We start from the raw sequence: 21733 nt of genomic DNA, 5'->3' as shown, positions 1-21733 counted from the left end.
GTACTTTTTATTTTTTTAATTTTAGAGACAGGGTCGCACTAAGTTAACCAGGCTGGCCTCAAACTTGTGATCCTCCTGCCTTAGCCTTCCAAGCAGCTGGCATTACAGTTGTACACCACTGTGCCCAGGTTTAGAGTTTCACATATTTAATAGAAGGACCAAAAGGATTCTTCAGTAATGGAGAAGAAATTGAGCTTTTCCAAATCCTCCACAATTTCCACATACAATGTTAGGAAATTTCATTTAAAAACATAAAAGATGAAATGACTACTCACTACAGTTTTCCTTTTTGAAGGAAATATAATTACTACCTAAGTATCCCTTAATTAAGTCAAAATTATCTGATCTTTAAATTAATATGACACAAGATTTTTGTGAGTCCTCTTCAAGTTCCCCAAACATCTCTGGGCAACTGCCAGCAGGCTATGATGGGCAGCTAGTTCACTGCTTCAACACTTCCATTTTCTAACTCACGCATGCCATCTGAGTCTTTTCAGGAGTCTCATGACCCACTCACCTGTCAATCTCCTACAAATGGAGAAGTGACAGATTCAGAAAGTTAAGTCCTTGTCCTACAAGTTTGTGCATGCTCTGATTCCCATATGGCAAAGGGCTGTTGCTAAGGTCCTCAGGCAGATTATAGACAATTAGCTTTAGGATTCCAGTGTATTTTTAAATTTTGACTTATTTTATATTCTTATAGAATCAGCTGGGAAGGACTCCCTTGATCATTAGGTCCTACCTCAAATCGAGTACAGGCAACCCCTGGAAATCAGGTCTTTTGCTTGGACAAAATAAATTATTGCCCCAGAAGCTAGAAGCTCAGAGCACCCTACAAGAGACATCCCAACCCAAGGTGAAGAGTCCTTAAAGTGGAAATCAGATTCTCTAAGTTTCATTTCAATAAGGCTTACTTCCCATCTGGTTCAGTAAACAATGGAAGATGAAGATATTCATGAATTCCAGAATTTTAAAGCCATAGGAAAATTTAAGACATTTATCTTTCAATCCTTTTCATCAGCCCACAGGGGTGAAGTGACTTGTCCAAGACATGCTAGAGTTGGAAGAACTGAGCCATCTTCTCCACTGTCTCTTCTCTTACTAGCCCAACAATGCCATGTCAAGTTCCTTCCACATCACACCCCTACTTTGTCCAGCACTTCTACTCCCTGTCAGGATTTTACTAGCCAAATTGCTTAGCTTAACCTGCAAACAGTTGTGGAAATACCTGCAGTTATGTTCACACTGTAATATGGAAACACTTGTTTATCAACATTTTTATATGCTTTATTGAAAGTTGACAAGTACAACAGTTAAATACAGTGACACCTTACAACTGTGTAGAGAACATGCACAGGAACATTTGCAATATAGCTACTATACAGGTGATATGCAGAAACCCCTACTGGGAACTCCAATTTACTAGCTAAAACTGATCATTTTTCAAAGTTATCAACCTGCTCAATCCAAAGACTTCAATGAACAAGGATTTACTTCAAAATATTCAGCAGCTAGATTTCTGATTACACAAAGTGACTAACTGTGCCAAATTCTTAAAATTTCTTCAGGTGTGGTTTTTGTCATGTAGCAGTTTTATGCAGGTCTCTATATAAAAGACAATCCACACCTCTTTAGACAGCCAATGAAACACCTAAATTTCAATCTGTACAACCTAAACAGTAGTTCCAGTCCTCTAATGTACAAAATAGTTACACTACATACACAAATATACAATAAGCAAAACAACCTTCATAGTAAGATAGCCTAGGTCCCAGCTACCTGTCACCGTTTTATCACTAATAGTTTTGTGTCATCCGCTGTTTAATAAAAGAGGCACAGTACTATTTTTTTTTATAGGTTTTGGTGACAGTCGTCAGTGTGTACAATGAACTGCATTCCCCCTCGTTTTAGTCTTGTTTCTTGCCTCCCTTTCAAGTTCCTCATGGGGAGGAGAGGAGAGTGCAAAGTCCAGTGAGGAGCTCCATTGCTTCCTAACCCCATGGAGTACACTACCAGCAGCAGAACTCCTGGAAGTGGGGTGGGCAGCAAGAAGGGATGGAAAGGCACACAGCTCCTCAGCATCAATTAACCATTCCTCAGATTATCTGCCAAGCTGCACAGGGTACAATCCATGCTAATTCTCTGTAACCTTTAATTCACCCAACTAATAAATTTCTTCAAGCCAAAAGCAAATGAGTGTTTAATACTGGGGAAAAAAAGAGATAATGGCATATGTCAGTCTCACGTCTCTTTTGCAGCGAGCAATGAAATGGGTGACTGTGGAGGCAGACTCTCCCTAGTACATCTTCCTGGTGTGTTCAGTTCAGACAGCAGCAGCAGCAGCCAGTTCTGCGCGGGCATAGGAGGCTACGCGGTTGGTCCTGAGCCCTGGGAAGCTGGCTGAGCAGGGGGCTGTGTGGTCCCCTGTGGCTGCGTGGTGGCAGGAGGGGAGCCAGTCTGCAGCTGGGCCTGAAACTGAGCGAGCTGCTCAGGACTGGCCAGTGTCTTCAGCAGATTGTTTTCCTGCTCCAGCTGGGAATTTTTCTCTATTAGTTCTTTGATTTGCTCTTTGAGGACCTCCACTTCCTCTCTAACTGCATACATCAAATGGCTTTTCACCAGATCCTAAAAGAAAAAGGGGGAGAAAAGGGGTTTAATCTACTCTGAATTTCTAAAGCATTATTTTGCAAAGCTCTCTAGGCCTAATCTTTCACATATTTTGCCTTTGAAGTTCAATAAACCAGACTTGGGTAAATCTGAATACAACCACAAGTGCACAGTACTTTAAAGTATAAGTGATCAGGCCTTCCAAAATTCTATGGTTCCTCTGCAGAGGTTAGCAGGGACGCATACAGTCGGGTTCCTATTTGCGATGGCAAAATGCACTTGGGCTCCTCCACTGGGCGCTGGGTTCCTGGAGCCAGGCCTCCAGGATGTTCAGGCCCGCAGCTTAGTGGCTGTTTCCCCGCCCCCAAGTCCCTCCCCAGCCTTCCAGAGCCGCCTCCCTCAGCACCGGCTGCAGCCAGTTCCTACAGAGCATGTTGCCGCATTTTCTTCCCTCCACCCCAGGCCCCCCTCTTTTCGTGATTAAGCTGACATCACAGAAACCTGGGCAGACGTCGTAGCCAATGGGAGCCTGAGTTATTTATAGCTCCGAATTAAAGGTTCGGAGTTTGCCTAGCAACAGTGGGCAGAGAATCCCGTGAGAAGAGCCACAGGCGCTGCTCCAATAACAAAGAACGGCCAAGGCGGAAATAAAAAATAGGAGAAATCCAAGCGCAGGCTGAGAAAACAAAACTTTTCTCCCATTCTCCTTCATTCTGCAGTAGCATGCATTGCTGGGGATCCATTTGTGCACGGTCTAGAAGGCTCTTCACTGAGATCTCCACTTCTGGGGCCCTCCCCGCTCCAGGCTCCCTAGTAAAATTTTAGGATTCCTAGTGAAGCCACATCCTTATAGATGTGCCCAGGACCAACGGAAGGAGACGCTGAGCCAGCGTTTTCCTAGCAAAAGGGGACACCCTAAAAAAATCCTAAGGTTGTATGAAATCAGTCCAGGAGAGAACATTTAATACCCTGAGGGCCTTTACGTCCATGGCAGCCATGGTATGTGGCCCCACGCTGGCAGAATAGAGATAGCAGCAGCTTTTCTGAATGTATGAAGAACAATCTACATCATCTAGTCCTAAGGGATGCACTGGTTCCACCCCAAGACATCTCGCTTTCTGTGCTGTGTCCACGTTTAATACAAATGATTTTTAATCAGTACATACCATAGCTTGCTCGATTTTGTTGTCGATAGCTACCACACTTGCACCAGAGGAGCTGAAAAAAGAGGATAAAAGAGATCATCAAAAACAAATGGAATTTATCTTAAGCATCCAAGATAAAAGACGGATCTCTCAATTCTGTGATGTTATTAGCATCATATTTTGAATGTTCTCAAACGCTATGAAATTTATCACCCTCCAGAAAATACAGCCACTCTCTTACTAAGGACTATCCAGGCATTTCCCTATTTTACTCAGCCACAAAGGGCTAAATTACATAATGTGGGAAAGCCTGTTCTCTTGACCAGACCTGCGAAAATCACGCTTTTCTGAACATTTTAAAAAGCAACATCCATGTCACAGTAATCTCTCAAGCTATGGACAAAGGAATTTGCCCAGCTATCTATCTTTTACCTGCATTATTACAAATACCTCTCGAGTAAATTTTAAAAAACTACTCCAGCCAGCATTTACCTATTGTCAAGTCTCACAGAGGCGTTTTCAGTCCCCAGCAAAGATGACAAGAAAGAAATTGAGAAATGTCTCAGTTGGTAAACTCCTAGATCCATCGCCACTGGTCTACACCATTGGGATTTCATGCAATTGCAGCCAAAAACACCCTCGTGGAAAAAATATAAAAAAAGAGGGAACAGCAGCGGCCTTGCTTGTGCTAGATAAAGTCTTCTAGCTTTCTACAGTCCAAGGAGAGAGAAAACAGCAGCGCCAGTTTAAAGAAACCCGGCTTCTGGGGCTTGGAGAACCGGGCAGATTCAGATCCCAGCGCTACGCGAAGCCTCGGGACCGGCAGCGCGCTCCACTCGGCTCTAGACCGGGTCTCCCGGTCTAAGTGCAACATATATTCAGCACACAGAGGCGCCGATTGGCCAGTTCTACTCGGACCGCCCCTCCGCTCTCCCCCGCCCGCCCAGCTCCCCTGGCTGCCTCCCCCGCCAGCGCTCCAGCTCAGCTCCGAGCAGTTCTGGGAGCAGCTGGGGCGCGGGCCGCGGAGGCCCCCACGGCCTGGGAATGCCTGGCCACCGCATGGACAGAAAGTGTCTAGGTCCCTGAAGACACGATCGATGCCCCGCACTGCTTACGTTTAAGGGGAGTCAGATCCCGGTCCCCGGAGCGGCGGGTCCCGGCGACCACTGCTCAACCGACAACGCTTCCTATTTGCAACAAGAACAGTCTGATCTACTGGGCATGCCCAGTCCCACCACTAAAGACTTGCAGGAGCTGGAGCATCTCGATTTCAATTATCTGGTTCTTACAGGCAGCAGTAATGGGATGATTTTATAGAGGGTTTTATTTATAAGAATAGTAACCCTACTGCAAGAATATTTTTTAAATGCTAATAAAATTACATTTGCTTTTTGAATAATAGTACCTTCACACGAATTTATCAGTTACTTTTAGAAACTAATACTACATTTTCTTCGCTAGGCATAAAAAAATTGGGTCAAAGGAAACCATAGAATGAAATCCAGGGTATCTTCCCCAAATGTCCCCAGAGCCATCAGCCTCGAAATCGTATCTCCCCAACAGCACCAGGAATTAAATATACCTTTTTCCATTTATAACTAGAAAAGTCAGTCCATGGGTTGGATCCTAAAGAGATCCATTTTCAGCAAGTCACTAAGGCAAGTTTTTTGGAGGTTAAGCGGCAATTCTTCCAAGACTCAATCTTATTAGACTGAAATAGTCCAGTACCCTTCAAAGCACACAACTCCTTGGAGGTAGTCTGCCCATTTGCAGTGTCCAGAATCAGTCAAAAGGAGCATGTGATGGTTATTAAAAATAGTTAAGTAGCCAAGGAATACTGCAGGCTCAACCTATGGTCACACTGAACAAATAATTCACTTTGCCAAACCCAAATCAAGAGATCTGGGTGTAAAATGCAACCTGTGACAAAATCATCTCTATTAATTTAAAATATCTGCAAGGATGCATCAGTTAAGATTACAATTAGTATACTGTAGATCTAAGAAGTTTGCTTATTAACACAATATAAACAGTTCGCAGTACATTTGAGAAGGGAACATTAACCTCTACAATACTGCCCTCTCATGGCATAATACTATAAAAACAGAAGGGGGGCGGGGACCCACTACAAAGTATTTGGGATCTAATTCATAGGCAAGTTGCATCATCAAAAATAATTGCAACATAAAATCTGACCACAGAATGTAAACATATATTACACACACACACACACACATACACACACACTTCTTCCAAACAAGCGTTCTCCCTCATGGAACATCCTTTCCTAAAATTTCCATCTCAGCCTTTTGGAGAAGCTTTAAAGCTGACCTAAGTCTGGCAGAGGGACATTTAGTTTTTAAAACTGTTTAAAGCAATTAGGAACCAAATATGGTGAATTTATCAGTAGATGAAGAGGAGGATAAAACTTTTGGGGGGTTAAAAACTAAGTATCTATAAGACAGTAAGATACATTTTTATTATAAGGTTCATGTTAGGCTTTGATTTTGAATAAAACATTTACTAGCATATCTATAATTTATAAAAATTAACTATTATATATTTTTAAAGAAGGCACCCATTTTCAGTAAGAGGAAACAATACACAGAAACTCAAAACCTATAATAATTTGGAAAACAAGCATATAGTCCCTATGTCTACAAATGCTAAATAGAACTATTATTTACTACACGATAGCTTCCATACTTTGAAAGTTAAAGTTATGACTAAAACTATCTGTGATAAGATCCATTTACATAATCCAACTGAATACCAACTTCAAAGGAAAAGCTATTAAAGAGCTTTAAAAATCTTCTACATTCACATAAAGAAATGAACTTAAAATTCTCAGCTGGAGTTTAAAAATATTACTGAATTAACTGAATTTTATTTAATCAAGTTGTTCTTGAACATAAGCAGAAATCAGTTAACTATGTTTTTATTTCAGTCATTTCAATTAAGCAACAGAAGCAAATACAAACATATCCCTCCTGAGGGACATTTTGGTCATCTCTAATACTTTCTATTTCAAATAAAATGCAAGAAACATCTTTGTATATTCATCCGAGAGAGGGGAGGGAGAAGGAGGGAAAAGAACATGTACATTTCTGCAGAATTTGCTAAGCCAAAGGATATGCAACAAAAAGAATGATTAGAAATTTAATTTTTTCAAACCTTTCATATAAACATGCTACTTTTTTTGAAACTGGATTTTTACCTGAAAGCTGAAAAGACATAATTTGGAAAAGAAGGCAAAGGAAATGGAGGAAAGGTTCATGGAGGAAAACCACTGAATCAGAAATATCTGGGGTACAAATGTCTAGAATTACATTCAAAGGTTCTTCTGACAAAACACCTATGAGTCTTGTGTCAGAGCTCATCGAAGACTTGCTGATAGGACAGAGAAAATACCACAAGCCTCCAGAAGGAGGCTATAAAGGTAATGGACCATACAAGTCAGCTTTAGGCCCTGGGCAGAGATCAGGAGCTCTCACTCCCCCAAGTATTCTGAAACACAGGGAACAGACTGGACACTAGCGATTGGGATGCTTTGTTATTGTCTGCTTTGGAGCCTTTTTGCATGGATTCCTATTCAACCACCTCTGCATCTTGGTATAAAGATATTTGTGTCCAACTAAGAAATAAATATTAAGGAAAAAAAAAAAAAAACATGGGGAAACCGTAGAAGAGGAGCAGAGGCAGGGCCTGTACTGTATTTCTGAGTAACTAAATCTGATTTGACATGGTCAATATTAGTAAAGGGGGGCGGGAATCCATCACCACTCAACAAGGATAATCTCTTTCTCCCCATCCAAAATTCCTTGTAAATCTGAAATGACTGCCAAGGAAGCAGGTAAGACACATGGCCCTGCAACTGACCAAATCACTGTTGTCTAGGGACTCCCAGGTAACCTCCACTTTTCTAGTTTACTCTCATTAGGCTCTGAAAGCAGGGTTATCAGGTTTAGCAAACCGCAGGATTCCCTGCTAAAGAAAATGTGGTATATATATGTACAAGAAAATATACTCAGCCATAAAAAATAAAATCCTATCATTTGCAACAATATGAATGGCTTTCAAGATTTTATTAATTGAAATAGGCCAGACACAGAAAGACAAATACCACATGGTCTCATTCATAGGTGGAATCTAAAAAAGTTGATCTCATTAAAGCAGAGTAGAAAGTAGTTTACCAGGGACTGGGAAGGTCATGTGGGGTGCAGGGGAGGGAGAGGGTGAAATGAGAAGATGTTGGTCAAAGGTATATAATTACAGATGGAAGAAATAAGTTTAAGAGATCTGCTGTACAACATGATGGCTAGAGTTAATGATAATATATTGTATATTTTAAAAATGCAGAGTGGATGTTTAGTATTTTCATCACAAGAATGTAACTATATGAAGTAATACATTTGCTAATTAGCCAGACTTAACTATTCTACAATATACATATATTTCAAGACATAATACTATATACAGTGAATACATACAATTTTATCTGTCAATTTAAGAAATATTTAAAAACTGAAATGTATTAAAAAAAATCTGATTAACAGACAATGAATAATACTTTAGTGTTGATTCCCCTCCACATTGTCATAACAAGAAATAATGCCAAAGAAATCAAAAAAGGGAAAAGCTGTTAGACTCAACCATATTTTAAATTTCCTTGTTTTGATAAAGGTTAGAAAGTGGAAAAAATCTTCAAAAAAAAAAAAAAAAGAACAACAAAAGGAAAATAATGAGAGAATTAGGAGATAAAAGAGAAGAAACTTTAAGGATGACTGTACATCCAACACCAAAACGGAATGAGTTCCAAAATTAGAGGGAAGGGAAATCATTTAGAAATTAAAAGAAATCATTTAAAAAATTTTCCAGAACTAAAGGGCACAAAAGTCCAGTTTAAATGAGATGATTAAATGCCCACCACTATAAATGAAAAAAGCCTTATAGCAAAAGCACATCATGAAACTTCAGTTCATTCGGATCGAGAAAAATTCCTGAAAGCTTACAAATGGGAAAAAAAATAAGTTACAAACACAAGAACTACCATCAGAATGGGTTTGATGGCTTTCAGAAAACAACAGAGAAAAATACCTTAAAATTTTGAGAGAAAAAGGTTTTTTAAAAAATATCTAGACTTCCTTCTTGGCTAAATCATCATTTGAGTGCAAAGGTAGAGTAAAAGCATTTTTAGATGTTTCATGCACCACAATGGAGGAGAGCAAACCAAGAAAATAAGAATGCTTAAGAAATAGGAACCAAAGGATCACACACTGAGAAGAAAGAAGGGGAAAGAGGGAAACTACAGGTGACAAGGCCAAGCAAGCCCAAGCAGTAGTGGGCCTGTGCCTGTGTGAGGGACAGCTGAGGGATCGAAGGAGCTGGGCAGTGCCCATGGGTATGTGACAGGGCTAATGGAACCACCGGATAGGTTCAAAGACAGCTTTTCAGAAAACAAAGCAGAAAAACAAAACAAATACTCAAATAAAATTTATGTGACTGTATTTTTAGATTTTTAAATTGATTTAACTTTAAGAAGTTAAATTTATTGGGAATAATATGAGGGTAAATAATATTACACAAAAACGTGGAAGTAAATAAGAAGGAAAAAATAAATAATTAAAAGACTTGGGAAACAGACTTGGGAGGAGTGGATAAAGGAAACTCTTAATTTTCTTCTATTCATTCTGTTTGACATTTACTTATGTACCTGTATTGCCTGGATTAAATAAAACACTTTAAAGCAACAGAAAGAGATTCACAGACACACAGAGAGGGACCTGCAGGAGATGCCCCACCCTTCTGGCCTTCCACAGAATACTACTCCAGGCTAGGAAAATAATGCCCCAAAAGAAGGAGGCCAAACAATTTTCAGAAATCTCACAGGGTGGGGAAGAGGAAGGGCTACCACAACCCTTAGTTTAAAAAACTTGTAAATACAGACATCCAATACTCAGAAGGGTAGTGGGGGAGCTTAGTCCTAGGCTGAGGGGGAGATTTGATCCTGTGGAAAGTAGTTTAAAGGAAGCCTTGAACACATCAAACTATTTTCAAGTAATTTAATATTGTCCCAAAACAAAGCCCAAGTATATTTAATAAAATAAAATCTCTACCATCCAATTATTCATAGTATCTGACACCCAATAAAAGGTACCAGACACAAAAAGGAACAAGTAGGTAAGTATGACTCATAATGAGAAAAACAATTAATCAAAATGACCCAGATATGACAGAGATGACAGAATTTGTAGACAAGGATTTTAAAGCAGCTGTTTTGACTATATTTTGACTATATTTTCCAGACTATATGTTCCAGAAGGTAGTTGAGACATCAGCATACTAAAGACAGGCATGAAAATGCAAATTAATCAAAATGGAAAATACAATGCTTAAGAATAAAATATACTTTATATAGGACTCTAGCAGCAGAATAAATAGGGCAGAAGCATTACTGATATATTAACAATATAAAGTATTCAAAATAAACATAAAAACAATTGGAAAAAGAAGAATGAAACAAAAAAGGAACAAAGCATCAATTGTGGGACAGTTTCAAGAAACCAAATATATCTGTGGTAAACTCCCTAAAGACTAGAGGAGGGAAAGGAAGAAGAGATATTTTAAGAAATAATGGCAATTTATCCCAAATTTATTAAAAACAATAGCTCACACATGTAAGAATTAAATAAATCCCAAAGCAAGAGAATCATGAAGAAAATTACAATAAGCATGTGGCCCAAATTGCTTAAAACAGTGATAGAGAATCCTGGAAACAGAGAACTATGTTACATACAGAGCAACAAAAATAAGAATGATAGTGGACTTCAGGCTGGAAACAGTGCTAGAGAGAAGATGGTACAGAACCATCTTTATAGAAAGAAAAAAAGACAAACTTGTCAATCTACAATTATAGGCCTAGTAAAGAATCTTTAAAAATTTTTAAGGCAAAATACTTTTCAGACATACAAAGGCTACAAAAATTTTTCACAGACAGACCTGCATACAAGAAAGTTTAAAGTAAGTTGTTCAATAGGAAGAAAATGATACCAGATGAAAATCTAGATCTACACAAAAAAATGAGGAGTGTCTGAAATGACTATCACATAGTTAAATATAAAACCTTTCCACCCATTACTTTTAAAATCTCTTTTAACAGATAACTGACTGTTTAAAGGAGAAAAAAATAACAATGTATAGAATGGACTATTAAATATGTAGAAATAAAATGTATGATGAAAAACACATAAAGGGACTGGGGTTGTGGCTCAGTGGCAGAGTGCTTGCCAAGCTAAGCCCATGTGAAGCACTGGGTTCAATCCTCAGTGCCACGTCAACATAAATAAATAAAATAAAGGTATTGTGTCCAACTACAACTGACAAAAAAAAAATATAAAAAAATAACCAGAACAAAGTCTAGGAAGGGAGAAAGTATATTGCTGTAAAGTTATTAGATTATGGTGAGTTAAAGATGTATACTATGAACTGTAAAGGCAATAAGCCAATATAGAAGGAAAAAATGGAATCAAGAAACAATACAAACTCAAGGAAGACAGAATGAAAGGAGAAAAAAAAACAATAAAAATATCTAGATTTAAACAATTTATATCAACAATTATATTAAATGTTATAAATTAAGCTTCCCAATTAAAAGGCAGAGACTGCTAAATTGGATGAAAAGGACACAACTATGCTACCTACAGGAAATGTACTTTAATTATAAAGGCACAAATATGTACAGGAAGAGGATGGAAGAAGATATGCCATGTTAACAGTAATCAAAAAAGTAGGATTGACAATATTATTTAAACAAAGTAGGCTGTAAAGCAAAGAGCATTACCAGGAATAAAGTGTCAGTTCATCAAGAGGTCATAAAAATCCCAAATGTTTATGTACTAATAACAGAGCTTCAAAACACACGAAGCAGGGCTGGAGCTGGAGCTCAGCAGCAGAGTGCTTGCCTAGCTGTGTGAGACACTGGGTTCAATCCTTAGCACCACATAAAAATAAACAAAAGAAAGGTATTGTCCATCTACAACCACACACATAAAAAAAACATGAAGCAAATATTGATAGAATTGTAAAGGCATTGGATGTTTCATCAATTCCTCTCTCAGTAATTGAAAGAACAAGTAACAGAAATAACCAGTAGACAATGTTATCAACCACTTGACTTGATTTCTGTAGAACATTTCATCTAACATTAACCGAATACACATTCTTTACAAGTACATGTGAAACTTTTACCAAGATAAATAATATTCTGAACTATGAAACAAGTCAATAAATTTAAAAGGATTCAAACTATACAAAGAATGTTTTCTGACCATAATGGCATTAATTAGAAATCACTAATATAAGATTACCTGAAAAATCTCCAAATACTTAGATGAAATGGGCAAATTCTTAGACAACCACAAAAGTCATACAAGAAGAAACTGATAACTCGAGGAGCCATATATTATTTACAAAATTGAATTTGCAGTTTAAAATTTTCCTATAAAGAAAACCTCAGATCTATATGGGTTCACTGGTAAATTCCACTATAGATTTAAAAAATAAATAATACCAATTTCATAAAAACTTTCCAGAAAATTGAAGAGGAGAAAACATTTCACAATTCATTCTATGAGGCCAGCATTCCTGATTTTTTCTGATGCTAAATTTTATTTGATGCTAAAATTAGATAAAGACATTATAAAAAAAAGTCTACAGATTTGTAGCCCTAATGAATATAGATGCAAATTTTTTAACAATTTTGGCAAATTACATGAAACTACATTTAAAAAGAATGCTATATCACGTCCAAATGCCATTTATCCTAGGAATGCAAGATAAACATGAAAATCAATCAAAATACTTCACTTTAAAAATAGACTCAAGAAGAATTGTTGGATCATTTCAATAGACACAGAAAAAACATCTGACAAAATTCACCATCCATCTAAGATAAAATCTTTCAGTAAAATAGGAATTAAAGAGAACTTCCTCAACATTCAACAGACATCTTACTTAATGATAAAGAATTAATGTTTTCCCCCTTATTATTAGAAGGGAATCATATCCACTCTCAGTACTTTGGCATCATACTAAAGCTAATAGCCAGGTAACAAGGCAAGACAAAGAAAGAAAAAAAAACATCTACACTACAATGAATAAAATTAAATTAAATCATCTTGATTCACAGATAAAACGATTACAGAAAATCCAAAAGGTCCACAAATAACTACCAAGAAGCAAGTTTCTCAAGGTCACAAGATATAAGTTCAATACACAAAAATAAAGTTGCATTTCTATTTATTAGTAATGAATAATTTAAAATTTCATAGTAGCATGAAAATACTTGAAATGGTAAATATCTAACAAAGTATGTACAAGATCTGTATGCTAAAAACTATAAAGTACTGATGAAGGGAATCCAAGAGAACCAAATAAATGCTGAACTATATTCTGTGCTTGGAGGTTGAAAGACTCACTATTATTAAACTATCATTTCCTCAACCAAAAACTATTGTATAGATTCAGTGTAATCTTAATCAAAATCGTGTTGAAAAGTTTTAGTGATTCTAAGTGTCATAGGCAAAGAAAAGAATAACCAAAACAATTTTGGAAAAATAACAAGGATGAAGGACTTCTGCCACTTGATCTCAAGGCTTTCATCAACTTAATATGGTATTGGCCAAAGGACAGACATATAGAGCAATGGAACAGATTAGAGAGATCAAAAATAGATGTACACATACATGGCAAATTGATTTTCAACAAATATGTAAAGGCAGCTCAAGGGAGAAGAGATAGTTTTCTCAACAAACAGTGCAGGAACAACTGGATAACCACAGCAAAAACGAATACATAACAATCCCCCCAACTTGATTCATTTTTCACACATGACTTCACATAGATCACAGATCTGAATGTAAAATCCAAAACTATAAAAGTTTAATAAGAAAACATAGAAGAAATCTTTTATTCCCCAAATTAATAAAGATTTCTTAGGACACAAAAAGCACAATTCATGAGAGGGAAAAAAAACCAATAAATTAGACTTTTGTCAAAAAAAAAAAAGAACATCTATTCTTTGAAAGACAATAATACTACATGAATATTGCAAGTCTTGTATCTGATAAAACACACAAAACTCAACTGCAGGAAAATGAACAGTCCAATAAAAGAAATGGTCAAAATTCTTGAACAGATAGTCTTATCAATGATTTATATATATATATGACTGTAAATAAGCAAATGGAAAAAATTTTAAACATCATTAATCAATACAAAAATGCAAACTAAACCACAATGAGATATTATGACACAACACACCTATTAGTATGGCTAACATAAAGATATAAAAATAATTTTAAATCTTCAGATACCAAGTGTTGACAAGAAGGCAGAACAATTGGAACACTCATATTGACGTCGGGAATACAAAATGTAACAATGACTTTGCAGAAGTTTTTGCAGTTGCTCACAAAGATAGACCCATACTTTCTATAAAACCTAGCAATCCTAATTCATCAAAATCAGTACATAAATGCTTACAGTGACTTTTTTATAATCACTCAAAACTAGAAAAAACCCAGATAGCAACTCAATTTAAAAATAGATAAACCAATTGTACATTTATACAAGAGTACTACTACTCAGCAATAAAAACAAATGACTACCAATACACATAACAGTATGAATAAGTGAATCTCAAATACATCACAGTAAGTAAAAGAAGCAAGACTCAAAAGGCTTTGAGAATTCTACACAACTCATTCCATTAAACCAGCATTCCCTTAATACTAACACTAGATATAGTATAAAAGAAACATGAAATCTACAGACCTAATGAATATAAATATAAAATTTCTTTAAAAAATTTAGCAAATTAAATACAACTATTTACAAAAAGACTAAAACATCCTAAGATGTAACATACACAGTATATATGATTCCATTTATATGAAGGAAAGCCAAAATGGCAGTGACACAAGATAGAAGTTGCCAGACCCTTGAGGGGAGGGAAAGGTAGGTTTTTGTGGGTGCTATTCCCATTTTGACTATGTTGATGGTAGACAAAGTGTTTTCCAAAATCTATAGTATATATAACTATATACTAAAAAGGGAAATTTTATTATATTTAAATTATATCTTTTTGTTATTGTTGTTGTTGTTAAATAGCTGCCTCTAAGTAGCAGACTGGAAAGAATAGAAAAAAGAAACTGCTAAAATTTTTTCTATTAATTTTATTTGATCTTTATGTATACACATGTATTATTTTTATTGTAGTAAAAACATACCAAAAAACTTACCATCTTTAAGTATACAGTTAAGTAGGACTAAGTATACCCACATTGTTATGAAACAGATCTCCAGAACTTTCTCAACTTGCAGAACTACCCATTAAAAAATTCCCTATTTCTCCTTTCTCCCCACCCATGGTAACCACCATTTTAAACTTTGTTTCCATGATTTTTGACTACTTTAGATATCTGTATTATTTTGATTAAAAATATTCTGTATTACCTTTGTAAAAAAAACCTACTAAAAATATACAAACCTAAGACTTGAATATATTCATTGAAGAGACCTAATACCTATTTTATAACCAATTATTTTATGATTGTATGACATGTATTATTTGGATTGAAATTTGAACTACAATTTTCTTTCCTAAAACTGTTGAATTTAATGATTAATCTGCAAAAGATTTAACTCAAATATATATTATATATATTTCCCTAAATCCCATATTAGTTTTAAAAGACTTATAAAAAATAAATATTTGCTTTAAGTGTGAAAACTTTAAAAACCCTAATAAAATGCTAACAAATTTAAGTATAATTTTGTATTTATTTATACATACCTATGTACTTAAGTTTCTCTGTAAATATGCCTTTTAACATATTTCTCTCTAAACGTTTGATTATGTTTAAATTATTACAATTCCAGAAAAAATTCACAGATCTCCAATGGCTGTCTGCACATGCCTCTATTTTCTTTGCCTTATTTAATGGAACTCTAATTCTAAAAGAACACTCATATGCTAAAAGCCTCAACACTTCCCCTCTGTTTTATAGATGGCAGAAGACTTATTCAAGAGGAGTCACGGGAGTTCTGCAGTAAGGGCAAGAGATGAGACTCAACTCTCCTCAGTGCCTTTAAACAGTAGGACTCAAATGGTTAATCCTTTCTTTTCAACTTCTTGAAAATAATCATTTTGAAGCCAAATGCCATTTCTGTTAAATAGTGGTAGATTATGAAAATCAGGAGCCACTGACAAAAAAGGCACTGCAGATTTAGATATTCTATATAAAACATCTGAAGAAGTGAAAAGTTGTCCTGATTATGGTTTTCTATTCCAAGAACCTCATGTAAGTCTATAGAAATGGATATTATTTTCATCTTACTTTTGCACAGCTACAGAAAATAGATGCTTTGGGCTCTTTTTAAACTTTAAAAATTGTTACTTGAACGAATTTCTCATGAAAATTCCAGAAGATAATAACAATGATAAGCCATAAAGCGGGGGAAGCCAGTAGGAACTAGACTGTTTCTCTATGCATATAGAACCAATTGGGGCCATTTATAGTCCGTCCCTCAGTGATCCTAAAATAATCAGATGAAGCTCAACTGAACAATTTTACTTACAAAGGTCAAGAAAAATTTGAGGGTATTACATAGCTACTGAATGCCCCATGTATGGCAGGCTTAGATAAGCATTAACATACTGGAAAAGAAAACTTGGTGTTATCTCAGGGTGTTTAGTAAAATACCTCTGCTTTATCAAGTGACACATTTCTATATTATGGCCTCTCTGGACACTAGCTCTGTGACTTAAATGGTGCCTGGGGGTTTTCACTCTCTGATCTATTCAAAAATCTAGAGATAAAATAGACCTTAGAGATCATTTAGTTCTAATATCCTTATTTTGTACGTTTAGAAATGGAAACTCAAGGACATTATGCATTTTGTCCAGGTTTTACCTAACTAATTGTGGGATGTGGCACAGTGACAACTTCTTATTTAATATATCATGTTTTAAGAACATAGGCAAGAAATTCCAGATCCACATACTAAAATCTAGCCCAAAGAATATTATCAGAGCTGGAAGGGTAAAGAAATTATAAGGTGGAGCTTCCTCCTGCCAATCTCTGCCATGAGACCAGAGTAATATCTAAAACCACCCATTGTACAGATAAAGAAAACAGCAGCAGTGGTGGGCCAAATTATATTATAATATTATATGCCAAATTATATTGTGAGCATGTACAAATATGTAAAGACAAATCCCATCATTATGTACAATTATAAAAAATGTGGAAAGAGCTGGGTGCAGTGGTGCATGCCTGAAATTCCAGCAGCTCAGGAGGCTGAGGCAGGAGGACCACAAGTTCAAAGCCAACCTCAGCAAAAGTGAGGTGCTAAGCAACTCAGTGAGACCCTCTCTCTAAATAAAATAACAAAATAGGGCTGGGAATGTGGCTCAGTGGTTGAGTGCCCCTGAGTTCAATGCCTGGTACCAAAAGAAAAAGGAAATATAGAAAGAAAAAAAAAAAAGCAAGCAAAAGGTAAAAAATTTTAAAAAGAAAAGAAAGAAACCAAGGTATGGTTCTTAGAGCAGAAGACTTTCCCTCTGGGCCTTACAAAACTAGTAGGAGTTGTCTAGTTGTCTATAAGAACAAGGAGAATGAGAACAGCTCCATGACAAGGAAAGGGCCAGGCAAAAGCCTGGGGCATGAGCATGCAGTCTGGACACTTCTAGGTGATTATGGCTGGGGAGAAAGGAGCTGGGGGTTAGTGCTGCAGAAGCAGTAAAAGGAAAAACAGCTAAGAGGTTGGGGCCTCATAGGCCCCATGATGACAACTAGAACTTGAGTTTGAGAGCAATGGAGTCCACACAAAAGGGTTTAAGCTGGCAGGTGATGGTTTGGGACTTGTGTATTAGCAAGGCACTCTGATCACAATGTACGAGACTAGAGGGGATGGGACTGGAGGTCAAATGAAATGAATAATGAGGGAAAGGAGACGTTTAGGAGGTAGAACTGAGAAGACTGGCTTGTGGAAGGTAATTACACAAATGAGTAGGGGTGATACAATTAACCAAACAGAGGCTACAGCTAGGGGTAAGAACTGGTTTTGGAAAATGACACTGACTGTATACACGAGGCCGTGGGAAATATGACAGAACGGAGGAGAGACTGGGCCTCAGAAAAATATTTGCAAATTGTTAAGTACTAGCAACACACATTCATGGGAGTGGATGAGATTATTTCAGGAATGTGTATGAGAAAAAAGATAATGAAGTCAAGTGGTTGCATGTTTTGGGGGAAGCCATGTAGCATGGCAGACACTGAGTTTTCTGTGGGTCTAGAGGACATCACAGAAGGTGGCTGGGCTTGAGCCATTTTTCAAGAACTTTGTCTGGAAAGTACACTTTTGGATGAGGAGACCAAGATGATGGAGGTAATTTGGCAGTGGCTGGAGTGAATACAGAGGTCAGTAACGTCAGATGTCCAATGCCATGTGACCGAAAAGGTTCTGAGAGAACCACCAAATATGTCCTGTTAGAGGACACTTGGAATAGCTGCTTCATAGAAGGAGCCAATAGTCAGACAGAGGTACACAGAAAAGCAGCTGTGACCAACTCAGAGAAGTAGAACACTGCGGCAGGGCACCCAGAGGCACCGCCCCTGTTCTTCCTACCACCCTAACGCTGACTAGCACCACTACTGAGAAGGAGGAAGAGGCGGGTGAGAACAAGCAAGGCCCCAAACCCAGAGCCATTGTCCAGACTGGGTTGTTTTCCTTTATAGGGCAAGAGTGGACAGAGAGCTTTGATTCTGAGAATCAAGTTTCAAAATGAAAAGAAGGTTTTGTTTATTTCTAGCTGCAAATGATTATTAAAAAGACCAGAGTTTATTGGGAAGTTATAGAAATGGCATAACATGCCAGTAAGGAAGCTGGACACCAGGGTGAAGGGGAGATTCAACAGGGCATGATTAGTAATACTTACTAACCAAACTATGAAATGTTTTAATCTTCCCAATTAAGACACGAAGGAAACAGTCCTGGAGGGAGGCACAGGAGAATGTAGCATCAGTCACCTGGAAGATGAAGCCAGGTCATGGAAGGTACTGGCAAAACCCCAGTGAGCTACAAGGACGTAGTTCATTATCTGTGTGGCCCGCTAAGGCCACACATCCATTTTCAGCCTACACATGAAGAGTAAAATAGCACTGTGGTTGTCCATGAAAAGGACTGGGACACCTCTGCTTTTCCCCTCTTCTGACATACCAGGCCACACCAAAGGTGCTTGTCCAGAATGTGGGGCAGGAGGCAGATACATAGGGAATGGACCCAGGTCCCACTGTGTCTATTCCAAAGTGCTAGAACTAAGTTTTGCCTGTGTTGGCAGAAGAGCTTTGAAGCAAATATGATATTAAAAAGTTATTATATCAAGATGAGCCTTTTTAAGTAACCAGAAGTATCTGAAAAGTCACAGAACTAAATTGAGATACAGTGAAACAGCCCTACTACTTAGCAGAAAGGAGAAGATTCCAAAGGACAAAGTTGGTGGTGATTATTGGAAAAATAAAAGTGCTAAATATTCATATCCCTTAAAGTTGAGACTTCTCAATAAATTGTAATACATACATTATCTCATTTAACTCTCACAACAACTCTGAGGTAGTAAGTACTGTTATTTTCTTCATCTTAAAATTAAAACAAATCCGAGGCTTAGAGTGGTTAGACAACCTACCCAAGGAAACAAAATACCTAATAAATGTCATAGTCAAGAACCAAACTCAAGACAGGCAGCAGTGGTTTACAACATGGCTCAACTATCAACCAGAACCCAAGGCGAGCTATCTATAGATACCCCAGACATGCATGACTCAATTTAGTAAAAACAATTATGCATATCCTTAATATAATGCATATTATATATAGTTGTTATGGTTAGACACTGACAATTAATATCTTAAACATAGTGATTCATCAGACTGTTACAGCTGTTTCTAATAAAATGTATTTAATTGAATATTCTTTGACTTAATGTTTTTGTAATTGGCTTGAAGATAAAGTATAAAATGATTAATCTAGTTTAGTCTGATGTAAAGAGAATTAAATCCTTTGTTCCATTATACAAATTAAATATTTTAAAGTTCAAGCACATTTATTTGGATAAAACAAGATGCTTGCAAAGGCCAGTAAGTTGGTGTCAGTGATAAGGTATAAGTCCCATCACCTACTACTTACACTGAGTTAGGATAATTCTGCACAATTTACATAAAACTGAATACCTCAAATACATAGTTAGTAAAAACAGAATTAATTATAAGAAAAACTTTAACTTCTTTTAAAATTTGATGGAGAAAGAGATGTTAGGTACAATATTTTTTAAAAACCAAGTTTCAAGTAGGTGCAGTGGCACACACTTGTAAACCCAGAGGCTTGGGAGGCCAAGGCAGGAGGATCAAAGAGTTCAAAGCCAGCCTCAGCAAGGTGCTAAGCAACTCAGTGATACCCTGTCTCTAATAAAATACAAAAAAGGGCTGGGGATGCAATTCAGCAGTTGAATGCCCCTGAGTTCAATCTCTGGTAGCCTCCCCCCGCAAAAAAAAAAAAAAAAAAAAGAGTAAAAACCATGTTTCTTACCTAAGAATAACTAAATTAAATGAGTGATTAATCTCTTTTAATACTGAATTATGCTTTGGACAGTAAATGTTATTTTAAAAGAAGTACTTAAAGCACACAATATATATGTAACATACATATAAGTCAGGAAGCATAATGGTAGAACAAACACCCACAAACCCACCACCAAACTAAGAACATGATCAATACCATTGAAACCCTGTATGGTCCTTCTGACCCCACCACTGGATAAGGGGTAACCTCTTTAAGCTGAAATTGTTAAAAGTCATTGCCATCTGCTTAGTCCTTGTGTTACTGTCTGCCTTCCTCCACTAGAAAGTAGACAAGGGCAAGAGCTTTCCTACTGTTTTTATTTACCAATGTGTCCCAAGTGGTAAGTGTTTGACAGTAATTATGATCAAAATGGTGATAATAACAAAAAACACCTAGTTATCCTTATTATTTGCCAACTGCTATTCTAAACCTATTACATATATCAACTCATTTAATCCTCTTGACAACCCTCTAGGTACCAATATTATCCCATTTATACAGGCGAATAAACCAATGTACAAAGAAGTTGTGTGACTTCAGCATGCACATATTCATCACCACTATGAAAAGTAAAAAATACTTTTGCAATGCCTTTAGTTCCAGCTACTGAGTGTCTGAGGTGGGAGGATCACTTGAGCACATGAGTTCAAAGCTAGCCTGGGTAACACAGTTACGACCTAAATTTAGAGAAAAATAAATACATTTCTAAGTCTAACATATCAGATGCCACACATTTTGTTAATAGTTTTTGAAAGACTGTTATCACTGAATAATTAAAATAGTTTTCAAAGAGATGAAAGCCCAAGAAATATGTATTGAGCACCCCTTTTTTGCCAAGCACTATTCAAGGCACTGAGGATTCAGTAGTGAACAAAATGGATGGAAGTCTCTGAAGTGGGGGAACTTACATTTGAGTGGTGTTGAAAAAGTAAACAAGGCCAATAAGTACGCATATAGTACATGAGATAGTGAGGAATACTAGGGAGATGAAGAATGGAACCAGAGATATGAAGATCAGAGAGGATGACAATTTTAGATTGTTTTCAAAGAAGTCCTCTGTGAGAAAGCAAGGTATGAGAGCAAAGACCTGAAAGAATGATAGATTAATCATGGAAATGCTTTTCAAATGAGCAAGAGGAAATGCTCCTCTGATATTCAGGGACCCCAAGAAGTTCAAGCCAGCATGAAGCATCATGGGAATGTGCTGAAACCAATTATGAGGCAAGAGATCTCTCTGGATTTGCTGTCTCAATATTCTAAAAGGCATATTTACTGTGGATGTGTAACCGACGTGATTC

General features: G+C 36.9%; 1 protein-coding gene across 7 annotated transcripts in view; it reads right to left on the bottom strand.

Moving 5' to 3' along the window:
* Positions 1-1268: 1268 nt before the first annotated feature.
* Positions 1269-21733, bottom strand: part of Tsc22d1 (TSC22 domain family member 1) — a 115353-nt gene continuing 94888 nt past the window's right edge. For 5 of the 7 annotated variants that reach the window (XM_077795192.1, XM_077795191.1, XM_077795190.1 and 2 more), the window contains 2 exons: positions 3774-3825; positions 1269-2625 (listed from right to left, as the gene is read on the bottom strand). In XM_077795192.1, coding sequence (XP_077651318.1) covers positions 2368-2625; positions 3774-3825 — 310 coding nt within the window. In that variant the 3' untranslated portion in view covers positions 1269-2367. Of the gene's footprint in view, positions 2626-3773; positions 3826-4244; positions 4588-4867; positions 4900-21733 lie in introns of those variants that run through there. The other 2 variants (XM_077795195.1, XM_026379644.2) reach the window with 2 other exon arrangements.

This window comes from Urocitellus parryii, chromosome 2 (genome assembly GCF_045843805.1).
Source record: "Urocitellus parryii isolate mUroPar1 chromosome 2, mUroPar1.hap1, whole genome shotgun sequence".
In the NCBI taxonomy this organism is placed as follows: domain Eukaryota; kingdom Metazoa; phylum Chordata; class Mammalia; order Rodentia; family Sciuridae; genus Urocitellus; species Urocitellus parryii.
The sequence above is the reverse complement of the archived record's forward strand: the minus strand, read 5'-3'. Positions and strand labels throughout refer to the sequence as shown.